Raw genomic sequence first — 12484 nt, 5'->3', positions numbered from 1 at the left:
CAGGAACAGTCTTGAGTAAAATCCTTGTCCCTGCTCTTGCTCTGGTACTTGTTGAATGGCCCCCATTATTGTCCATGAGGGATGTGACTTGTTTTCGTGCCTCTGCCCACTGATTTTTTGGCAGATCTGGCCAGCCGTTTGCCTTTGGCAGGGTATGGAAATGGAACTTGTAGCCTTTTGTCACAATATTTAGAACCCACTTGTCCTGGGTTATAATGTGCCAATTTTGAGCAAGAAGTGCTAATTTTCCCCCTAAGGGTGCTGCCAGGAGATAAGTGCTTGGTGTTGGCAGGGGGAAGTCATTGGGACTGTTTACTGTATGGTTGTGATTAGTCTTCTCCAACTTTGGAGGTAGAAGCACCCCATTGCTTTAACCTGTATGAACCTTGCGCCTGGGATCTGCCCCTTTGAGGCCTGTTTGACACAAGAAAGGACCAATTCTTTGTAGGCCAGTGTCAACTAAACCTAGGTGGCTGTACTTGTAAAAAAATCTTTGACAGTTTGCATAGATTTAGCTTTGTCCTCCATTTTCTTTAACACCTCTTCTGCCTTAACACCAAACAAAGTATCATGCTGTAAAGGTGCATCTAATAATTTAACTGACATGATCAGGCAGATTTTGTTCCTTTAACCAAGCATGCCTCCTAATTACAGAACCCGTAACGGTGGCCCTGCAGGCGGCCTCCAAAGAATCAAAACCACATTGCAAAGTATGCCTTCCAACTTGTTCAGCTACATGCAATAAATCCTGCATTTCCTTGTTTTCTGCACATTCAGAGTTTAACATGTTGCTGATATTTGAGCATATGAAACTGACAGTTTAAAGCCCTTATAGCCAAGGTAGCAGATGTGTAAACCTTTTTCCCCATCTATCCAGTGCCCTAGAATCTCTGTCAAAGGGGGTAGGGTTTTTTGGAGTGGAAGCCTTAACTCCTTTGGGACCCCGTGAAACAGTTTCTGGGTCTGCAGAAGGGTTTTTGAAAAGGAATTTATGAGAGTCAGAAACCCTGTAATATCCGTCAGGCTTAACAGGAGCTGGAGGTAAGGAGTCAGGGGTAAGACTAGACTCCGAAAACACATCATCTAGAATGTGTAACACAGGAGGGATGGCTAGTGGCTTGTGCTGAGGTAGTAACAGGAAATCCATGAGCCTCTTTTTAGACTCTGAAAAATCTTGGCTCTCCCAGTGGAAATGCTCCCTCATGGTATGTAAGGTTTCCCCAAAAGAATAATCCTCAGGAGGAGAAGCTTAAGGTATGGATTCTTCAGCATCAGAATCCTCATAGGGGGAAAAGAATATTCCTGATCAGAAGAGGAATCAGAAGAAATGGAAACCTGATCTGAAGATTCATAGTCAGTCTCTTGCCTAGGCCTCTTATCAGGAGGGGGATGGGAACCCCTGATCAAGGTAATTGAAGAAAATAAACGCCAGGAACCAAAATGCAAAGAACAAGGCAGGAAACCACTGGATAAACACTTTATATAAGTAAAGCTTTCGGATACAATCTTTTCTCAATACAAAACAATGCATAGCACCAGCTCTTTATATATAGGTCCAAATATATCACATGACATGCAGCCAAAATCACATGATATGTCATCCAAATCACAAAAACATTTTAAAGAAACATTTTAAAAAAACTTTTTTTAAAAAACTTGATACAAAAACTTGAAATACTTTAATAAAACTTTAAAAAATATATATATTTAGATAAAACTTCAGGCTAAGAGAGATTAGCTCTACTTAATTTAACTAAAATAGGTTTGAGACTGACTTGGCTATTCAAGCCTGGTTTTGAATCACTCATAAGTCTCAAGATCCATTCATATTCTTTAATTTCTAAGTGATTATTTAGGTCCCCTCCCCTAGGTGTAGGTGTAACGTGGTCAATAATTCTAAACCTAAAAAAATGCTGCTGACCAAATTCCTCTATATGTTTGAATAGTGCATTCCTGTCATAGCATCTCCTAATTTCTGACTTATGTTCAGTCATCCTGTCCTTAAGCCTGCGGGTAGTTTTGCCTACATAGAAGGCATTACATGCCTGGCAGGTAGCCAAGTAAACCACATGGGTAGTAATACATGTACCTGCTACTCTAAAACTAAATGTCCTACCATTGAGAGGATGTACAAACGTATCATTTTCTGTACTACAAATGTCATCACAACAAGAACAGTTGTGACATTTGTGAGTACCATATTTCACTATAGTAGATACAGGTGTAGTCATCTCAAAGTCCTTGTAGCATAGTGAACTCTTAAGGGTCCTCATATTCTTATAAGAGAAAGTGGGTTTAGGTCCCAATAAACTTCTTAGTTCATCTGATGCCATCAAGATGACCCAATTATCAGATATAAATTTTCCCCCTGATCAAGGTAATCAAGTCTTCGGCCATTTTGAGCATCTGTTTTTTGGGCATGGAGGCCTGTCCACATGGCTCTTGAGGTTGCTTCTTTGCCTTTGAAGGTGCTTTAGCCTTTGCTTTTGAAGTCAGTTTAATGTATAGATGTTTGGGTCTGAATACACCCTCAGAAGCCGGTGCCTGCTCAGCGGCTCCGGACCCATCTGAAGGATTAGTGTCTGAGGCTCCAATACCTTGAGTTTCCAGCGGCGTGGGAGTCTGTAGTGGCCTGCGACTTAAAAATAGTGGTCATCAGGGACTGCGAAAGCACCTCATTGAGAACCAGCGAACCGGCAACTGGCTTAGGAGAGGCTTCGTCGTCTGTTTTGGGCCTCGGCTGTCTTTCTTTTTCTTTGCATTTTTTGTGAACTCCGGTAGTCGGATAGATTTCCGACGACATTTCTGGATAATTAAATCTGCGTCCAAAGTAGTTTAAAGCAAAATCATACCGATGCTTAATAGTGTGTTGGTTAAATCTAGCACAAAACCAACAACAACCCAGAAAATTATGATCAGGGCCTAGGCAAGGAATACAGTAAGAATGAAAGTCCTTATGAGGTATTTGCTTTCCACAAGAAATACAATTAACTTTTTCTGACATCTGTTCTGGAGCAAGACTTCAGATCTGAAATTCGAACTTGAAAATCTCAGGAGTCGGCCGACCAGCACCTGCGAACTGCTTCTGCTTCGGGCACCGCGCGGCAAGAAAGACTAAAGAAAACGGTGTTGGCTGCTTCTTTTATACCCTGACGACCTGATGTCAGGGAAGGGGCGACAACAGCCGACGCAGGACCCAAGACTTTGGAATTCAGGCTGACTGAGGGCAACCTGACAGCAGGATTACCCAAATGTAATGACTGCAACAGTGAAACACGAAGAACATCATCCTGGAGTAAAAGCCTGTGTTTCTTTGTGGGGTGGGCACCTGTTCTATAGTGACCTGGGTTAGGAGTTGGTGAATGATGGGTGGGAATAGGTGGATTTGGTTTCTAAGTTGCTGAGGGATACACCTTGGAAAGGTGGGAGCATCCACCAGGTCATGAAATATCCTCTCTGGATGATAGAGAGGACCGATTGTTCTGCTGTCATTCTCCGCCAGGAGGGTACAGATAGGGTGAGGCTTTCTGGATGCAAAGGGGTGAGTCATAGTGGAGGTGGTCTGGATTGGTCAACTGTACTTTCTGCAGGATATAATGGAGGAGCTGGTGGGAAATCTGGGAGTAGAACTTTTCCTGAGCTGTCTACGTCCCTTTGATTGAGGGGCTGAATGAAAAGACTGCCTTTTAACAAAGGAGGGCTTCTGTGGGTAATTCCTGTGGTATCTAGGAATAGGGGATACCATAAGATGTTTGAGGTTCTGTAATTCTTTTCCCTTTTCTTGAAGGGATTTAAGCAGCTCAGCAGAAGCCTGTCCAAAAAGGGCCTTATTGTTCAAGGGTGCATCCAGTAATTTTGTCTGAACATCCATGGGGAGAGGTTGAAGCCTTACCCAGGAATATCATCTTAACATTGATCCTGAAGCTGCTGATTTAGATGAGGCTTCCACAGCATTGTAACTGCACTTAATGGAGTGCCTGGTCACTTGGGATGCAGTGAAGAGAAGGGAATTCACTTGTGCTTTTATAGGGGAATCCTGTACCTCTGACAGAAGGGTAGAGGCTTTGGAAATGGTAGCTAAAACATACCTAGCTATGTGTAGTTCAAGGCCCTAATGACCAGAGTAAAGGAGGTACATACCTTTTTCCCCAGTATGTCCATAAACTTGCTGTCCTTATCTGTTGGGTAAAGGGCAGCGTCAGGTAATTGCCTTGAAGTTTTGTCTGCAGAAAGAGCTATAACAGCTGGATCTGCTGGTGGGTTTCTAAATAGAAACTGGGTGTCCTGGGGAAACCTTATAAAACTGGTCTGGTCGTTCAGTTGCTGGGGGCTGTGAGTCTGGTGACTGAGAATTAAACAAAGGCAGGTAAGTAAGGGTGGTACGGCAAAAAGGGATGGTTGCTTCATTTGCAAAAGGTCAAAATACCTTTTCTTGGAGTCAGAGACCTCTGAAGCCTGCCACTTAAAATGTGGCCTCATGAAGGAGATAGTGTCCCCAAAGGTAAATTCTTCTCCTGGGGATTCAGGTGAAAGGTTCCTCCTCCTCTGGGGTAATGAAATCCTTAGGGGAGTCTATTTGGGTTTCATAAGAAAAGGATTCCTCACAGGAGTCGTCGTCTTCCTCAGATACATGTAAGGGTGGTTGAGGTGAGAGAGTAGGGGAAAGCTGTTGTGTCTGTAGGGCCTGAAAGGCCTTAAGCAGACAGAGAACACTTCCCAACTAGGCACCTGTTGAGGTTCAGGGTGCTTAATTTTTTGTTTCCTTTTTAAGTGGGTTGTTGGTGGTGAAAGCACAGCAGTGGATGTCTGCTTAGTAGGAATCGGAGGAGCAGGGGCTTCCGACTGCTCGAGTTGTGGTTCCCCTCCGCCATCAGACTCTGATGGCTGAATTGCCTCAGCGGACGTACACGCAGTTTCCAGCATCCCAGCTTCCATTAAGGTCCCCAGGTCTGCTTTGGTAAATGTCGTCTGAGCGAATTCCGGGCTTCCAAGCGCCTCTAGAACCTGCTCGGACTGAGGCACAGCTTGGGATTCCAGCCTGAATTTCTTGGCCTTTTTCGGCGGCTCGGCCTACTCCTCCTTCCATACAGAGTGCTAAACGACATAGCCTTTGATTCTCTAAATACAGCTTCAGTGCCGCTAAGCTGCTTCGGAGAGTTTTGGGGATGAACGATTTACAAATAGGGCAGAACATATGGTCGTGGGCCTTGCCTAAGCAAAATATGCAGTTCTCGTGCATGTCCTTGTGAGGAATTTGTCTCCCACAAGCACACTTCCCCTTTCTAGCTGACATGCAAGTCTAGACTGTAATCAAAGTAAGGAAAAAAAAAAACAAAGGGCACTTATCTGTATCTGTCGAAGAATTGGTCTGGTACCAAAACGTATTCGGTCTGAAGAAACGCAATCTGCTAGTGGAACTGGCGAACGGGAGTCTGATGTTCACTATGGCAGAAAACAGGCATCACTTTTATATCCAACATCGGTTTATGGCCCTGGTAGGGGACGTCACACATACCCTCTTGTTACAAAAACTTTGGCATACTGGCCGGATGGTGGCACTGCAGGTAGCAACTCCCTACTGTTATGAATACTGCAATATGAGAATAGAAGGACATCTGAGGTTCATGCCTAGTGTGTACCACTGAAAGAAGTTTGCAGAAGATGACACTGATTCAAATTAATAAAGCTTTAAATGCAACTTTCAACATGGGCATATTGGAGTATATTTGGAAGTTCTAACCAGTGCATTTTCTTGAGAGCTGTGCAGCGATGGGTTCTGTTGTCATAACTGCTACCAAACCAAGCAATTTTGTTGTAGCTTTGCTATAGTTCTGTCAGTTGCCCTATATATGCAAGCTAGTGGAGATGGAGGCGGCACATAGTAGCAAGGTAGTAACAGTGAGCAACAGCTATTCTGCTTTGAGCAGTGAAGCATTGTTTGGCCTTCTACAGTAAGTCACGTCTGCAGTCTGGACATCTTGGATGTGTCAAGTCAAATTTTAGATTTTCATCTAGGACTCGTAAGACCTAAGCATGAGTTACTTGTTCAGTTGTAGCACTGTTGGCAGAGGACATGTTTATGTTAAGTGAATAGGTTGCATTTTAAGTTGGTGTGAAAAGGACCAGATTTGCTTTTTGGAACTGAAGTAATTGAGAGTGTTGCCAATTCTCTGCAGGTAAAGGCCTATTAGGTTAAAATCTGGAGCTGCATGGGATTTGGGATGGACAGTACCAGTGCTGAATCATCAGTACACTGTAAGAAGGCCTGTTGCCTAGCTAAATGCATCTTGTTAATGAAAAATGTTGAAAAGGAGGGATCCTAGAATAAAATGGCATGACTATGTCAGGTTATTTTCACAAAAACTGGAGCTTCCTAAATCAACTCAAGCTTACCTAGCATGATAAAATACACTCTTTACCATGACCATAGATCTGCATAAGCCATGCAACTAAACCTGCACCCTCAAGTAAACAGTAGTAAGAAAGAGTTGTACTATTAAAATGCACTCAACTGTTAACATAGCCACATTACTGCTTCAAAGTAAAATTATTTTGCTGCAATGAGGTTTTAAGTTGACATAACCCAAATTGCCCACAGTAAACATAACTAAACATGCATGTGCTTACTTGGTAATGAGTGAACTGCTTCCTCTGTATCATTAGTATGGCACACTTCCCCATCTCTCAAAACATGTGAATCTCCAGCTACAGAAGCATGTAAATCCTCTGGGGCAGAAGATCCTGGAGTACTTGGCCTGCTTGCACAGCCAGAATCCCCTTCACTAGTAGATCCACATCGATCTCCTTGGCACGTTTGCCCACTTTCGCTGACTGTTCTCTGCCCCCGCCTGTGCACCCTTGAATGAAGTACCAGTTGGTGGTATGTTCGAAAGACCTTCCCACATTCAAAGCACTCTGTTGATTTAGTTTGTGAAGACCTTCTGTTTTGATGGGTAGAAGGCTTGTAATCCACATCCATGTTCTCATCTGTAGTGCCAGTGCCAATATGCAAATTAGTAACTTTGTCTGAACGGCTGGTACTACTGTTCCGCTTTTTAGTGTTGACAGAACTCTGACCATCTTGCTCCCGTTTCCTTTTTTCCTGACTAACAAGAACATACTCTCCTTTGTCTTTGTCATATGCTACATCTGCGTCAACAAGGGTTTCATCACAAATACCATACTTTGTGTACTCACCAACCTCTGCAATTCTTCCCTTCGTTGCCAGCTGCCAAGCCTGGTAACTGTTGACTGGATCTAGCTCAGCTACTCGCTTTCCACACTGGCCAATTACATCATCCCTACATTCTAAAGATGGTTTCAGATTCAAGCACTCAAAGAAAGATTTCTTTTCTGCAGGTTTAGCAGTTCCAGTAAGTAACTTAATCCAGCTTGCCTCAGTTTTGTCTAAGGCAAACTCTTCTGCTATTCTGATGTGCACTTTTTCATGTTCTTTCAAGCTTTCTAGATTTGTAAACACATTTCCACACTTTGTGCAGACTTCATACAGTGATAATCCAGTCATCATGGTTTCCTCTTGGGCAACATCATTGATAGTAGCCATGGGTTCTGAATCAGAACTAGGTTTATTTTTGTTGGCAGTTTTGGGGGCATGAGACTTCATGTGATTTTTAAGAAACCAGGGTTCCTTAAACTTTCTTCCACAAATATGACAGCCATGATCAAAGGAGCCCGTGTGCTTTTTCATATGGGCCTTTAGAAACCAGGACTGACTAAAACACTGTCCACAGTCTTCACATGGGAACTCCCCTGCGCTTTGTTCACTTTTCACATTTTCCACACAGCTCATGCCAGGAGGTGCTTCACAAGTTATGTGAAGTTTCTCAACATGACTGTGTAGTTCATCTTCCCGTACTGCTATAAAACCACAAAGACGACATTTAAAAGGTTTGTGTGACAGCTGTATGTGTTGTTCAACCTCTTTCTTTTTATTAAATTTGCGTTTGCAGAAAGAACACCGCAGTGTTTGTGATTTATCATCACCACTGTCCTGTGTAGCTGTTCCCTTCTCTTTTTTAATACTTCTCAACAGAATCTTACCATTTTCTGTCTGTGAAGGCCCATTCAGAATCTTGTTACAGGCTGAGGTGCTTTTTGTTGGGCTAGTACAGCCATCGAGTCCCTCAGAGACCCCCGCTTCTCCAAGGTGGCCTTCCCCACTATCTACATCAGGCCCTTGACTCAATGTGCTCAGTTTATGGGTACGGAGATGGATTTTCAAGTTTCCTTTCTGAGAAGACCTGTGGTCACAATAAGGGCATTTATATGGCTTTTCTCCAGTGTGCTTTCTCATATGCTGTGAGAGGGAGCTCTGAAAAGGAAAGCTCTTGCCACAGATGACACAAGAGTGACACAGAGTCTTGTCTACACTGACACTGTTTTGAATTACCTTACTAGGGCTCTTCCCAACAGAGGTCCCTTGCAGTGTCACCTCCCCATCTTTTCTCTGCTGCTCCATTGCTAAAGAAACATTCGTTGGACTGAGCGAAAAGTTTTTGTGAAGCCCAACACTGGGAAAGAGAGTTGCAGTTTCAATCATATGGTCATAAGGGAGTCTTTAACCCGCACACTTCCCACCATTATTATATCCCTGATCCTTTAGCAAACTGCTCTGTACTTTTCTTCCTCCGAAGCAATTTTCACAACTGAATACAAAGCTGCAGAAAAGCTTCTGAAGATTTTACAGCTGTTAATAAAAAAAAGAAAATGTCAGTCAGTGGGCACCGAACACGCATTTAAAATTCATCTCTGTGCAAAATCATGCCAACTTCATGAGAATGTGGCAACGTTATTTAACTCATTACATCCAAGTGATGCCTCCGTGGCAACGTTATTTAACTCATTACATCCAAGTGATGCCTCCAGGTGCATCTGCAGTTAACTCCTACTGACGCCTATAAGCCTCAAATATTGCTTGTTCATATTTGCATCAATAATTCCAAAACCATGCTATGAATGAGATTTTAAAAGATTTCATCTTAATGCTTACGCAATGGCAAACTCAAGTGCATTAATATTTTGATCTCTGTTGAGTGCAGGTAAAAAGATATTAACTGTTGTTTTTATGATATTAATTTATACAGATATAATTCTCACATTCTTCAAAATACTTCAACAACCAAATAACCCAGACTGATCTCCTTAGCCTCATAGGTAAGCTCTCAGCTAGATTAATAAAATGCTGCTAAAAGTGTATGTGTAACTTGAGCGGTTGCTGAGATATTGTAAGTTGTTTACAAAATATTCCAAAAGTAATTGTTACTGTGTTGACTGTGACTTATAAAATTCAGTTTACAATAATATCGCTATAAAAACAGTTTGTGGTGAAGTGTTTGCCATTTAGACTTCTTTCAGAACCCCCTATGGTTCAAGAGATATGAACATTTGTTTGAAATGTGAGGACAACTTGATTATGTCAATGGCTTAGGCTCCGTCCATTGGAAGTCACAGTGCAAACTTCCCGAGCTCCATTGGAGTGAATGAATTAAATGTATCAGAACAAATACCTAATCAATACAACCACATGCAATGCCGAAGTGAACATTTATGAAAAAAGCTGAGGGAATGAGATTACCTCAGTGACAATAATCTGACGATTAACGCAAAAATTTGAAGTGTTACACTGCATATAACCTGAATAGCACATACTCTACAATATACACATAATGTACAGCAAAAAAGCAGTCCTATATTTACTGATCATGACTACACAAATGTTAAATCACCATTCTACAAAAAGTACAGTTATGTACACTTACCATAAATGTAGATGTTAGAGTGTATTCACTGTTGCAGTCATCACATTTGGGTCATCTGCTTACAGTAGACCTCAGTCGGCCTGAATAACAAAGTCTTGGGTCCTGCATGGGTTGCCATCTCTTCTTCCGTGACGTCAGGGGTATATAAAACATGCAGCCGATGCCATTACATCAATTTTTCTTGCCCCAGATATAAAGTGCCCCCGTAATGGGAAACAATTAAATCTATAAATATACAAGGTATACCTTCAACAAAAAAACAAATACACCAAAAAGCTTTTGAGCATAGTAAAGGAGAGTAGAGGTACAGTCAAAAGAATTAAGGGGGCTGGAGGGAGGGTAAACAGGACTGCAACAGTGGAATACACTCAAACATCTACATTTATGGTAAGTGTACACAACTGTACTATGTTCTTCGTGTTTCACTGTTGCAGTCATCACATTTGGGTAGATTCACAAAGCTAAGGATGGGGGGAGGAATTTAGATAGCATTGGGACCAGCTATAAGGCCCTGCAAGACTGCAGTGGCAAAGACAGCTCAGAACTCCAGGTAGAAGCTTCTAGGATGTCCCTGGTAGGGCCCTCTGAGAAAGGCTGTAGAGGTAGATGCAGCCCAGGTTGAGTGGGGTCTGATCCCATGTGAGATAGGTTTTCCATGGTGCTTGTAGCAGAAATGAATGCAATGGCCTGTCCATTTGGAAATGGTTTGCTTTGAAATAGCCTTCCTCTCTGCCCCTGCAGAAAATGCCACCAGCAGTTGTTCAGATTTCCTTTGAGGTTTAGTCCTGTCCAAGTACAATCTATGTTGTCTGTGCACATCTAAGGAGTGCAGTATCTGTTCCCCTTCATTCTGTGGATTAGGAAGAAGGTTGTCAAATGAATGGACTGATTAAGGGCCATACTGGATACCACCTTGGGCATGAAGGATGGATTGCTCCTGAGGGACACCCTGTCTGTATGAAAGATGATGAAAGGCCCCACTGCCATAAGGGCCTGTAAATTCAGACACCCTTCTTGCTGAAATGATTGCTAAAAGGAAAGCTGTTCTCCAAGAAAGGAATTTTAAGACTGCAGTAGCAGCTGGCTAGAAAGGAGGAACAGTGAGTTTCTCCAATACAAAGTTAAGGTCCCAGGCTGGAGTTGGAGCTCTCCTGGGTGGTCGTAAGTTTTTGCCCCCTCTGAGGAACTGCTTGAGCAGTGCATGAGAGAAGAGGGGAGGTTCTGTGTTATAATGAGCTGAAATGGCTGAGGTGTGAATTTTGATGGAGGAGAAAGACAGGCCCTTGTGAAGCATCTCAGTTAAGTACTGGTAAATTGGGCACTGCTGTGCTCATCCCTTGAGACTGGTTCCAGGCACAGAATCTTTTCCATTTTTCAGCATTCGATTTTCTAGTACTAGGCCTCCTTGCCTCTAAAATGATATCCATCACTGGTTTACTGAGGGATGGTAAAGGAGAGATTAGGTAATTAGCCAGGCTGCTAGGTTCAGTGTTTGAAGCTGAGGGTGCAGAATAGGGTTCTCCTGCTGAGACAATAGGGTAGGAGTCTAAGGCAGGTGCCATGAGGGCAACAGTGACACACTGCACAAGAGAGGGTACCAGTGTTGGTGTGGCCAGTTTGGTGCAATCAAAATCATCCTTGGTTTGTCTTGTTTGATCTTTAGTAGTACTTTGGAGAGCAGAGGCAGAGGAGGAAAGGCATAAAAGTACAGTTTTGTACCTACCATAAATGTAGATGTTCGAGTGCTAATACAGCTGCAGTAATCACAGATGGGTTTTCAGCCGTCAGGCGGTCCCTCGGTCGGCCGAATTCCAAAGTCTTGGTCCGGCGTCGGTTGTCGCTAAACACTCTTCTGACATCAGGAAGGCCAGAGTATATAAGACACAGCCGACGCCATGTTCTTCAGTCTTTCTTGCCCCAGATGTCAGGTGCCCCCAAAAGGAAGGCAATACATAAGTAAAGCTTATCCACATATGCAAGCAATGCAATGTAATGCAAAATCAGTGTAAGCAAGCAAATAAAACATAACAGGATAACCCAGTCAGGAGGTATGAAGAGATGAAGAGGTTGTTAGGCCCCATGCCCTAACTAAGAGGGGAAGGAGGGAGGGAAACCTGTACTGCAGCTGTATTAGCACTCGAACATCTACATTTATGGTAGGTACAAAACTGTACTATGTTCATCGTGCATACAGCTGCAGTAATCACAGATGGGTAGAGTCCCAAAGCTATGCATAGGGTGGTAGGTACTATGAGGAACTGGGTTGAGCCAGAATGCCCTGCAAAACAGCAGTGGCGAAGCCTGCTCTTGTTCTGGAGTATAAGGGCAGGTGGTAGTGTTTTGTGAAGGTATGTACAGAACTCCAAGTGGCTGCCTCCAAAATATCCTTAGTAGGCACACCTCTGAGGAAGGCTGTAGAGGTGGCTGTGGCCCTGGTGGAGTGAGATCTGATACCAGTAGGGACAGATTTCCCATGATAGGAGTAACAAAATCGTATGCAGTGGCCAATCCACTTGGAAATGGTCTGTTTGGTAACTGGTTTCCCTTGAGCCCCTACGGCATAGGACACAAAAAGTTGTTCTGATTTCCTGAAGGACTTTGTTCTGTCCAAATAGTAACGTAGCTGCCTATGGATGTCTAAAGAGTGAAGCAGCCTTTCCCCTTTGTTTTGAGGGTTAGGATAAAAGGTAGGTAGGTAGGTGTAT

General features: G+C 43.1%; 1 protein-coding gene across 4 annotated transcripts in view; it reads right to left on the bottom strand.

Moving 5' to 3' along the window:
* Positions 1-12484, bottom strand: part of ZNF516 (zinc finger protein 516) — a 1134205-nt gene that overhangs the window by 534680 nt on the left and 587041 nt on the right. For all 4 annotated transcript variants that reach the window (XM_044067104.1, XM_044067106.1, XM_044067108.1 and 1 more), the window contains one exon: positions 6628-8707. In XM_044067104.1, the coding sequence (XP_043923039.1) occupies positions 6628-8560 (1933 nt within the window). In that variant the 5' untranslated portion in view covers positions 8561-8707. The remainder of the gene's footprint in view (positions 1-6627; positions 8708-12484) is intronic.

This window comes from Protopterus annectens, chromosome 3.part1 (genome assembly GCF_019279795.1).
Source record: "Protopterus annectens isolate FY-2018-M chromosome 3.part1, PAN1.0, whole genome shotgun sequence".
In the NCBI taxonomy this organism is placed as follows: domain Eukaryota; kingdom Metazoa; phylum Chordata; order Ceratodontiformes; family Protopteridae; genus Protopterus; species Protopterus annectens.
This window is presented reverse-complemented; position numbering and strand designations above follow the sequence as displayed.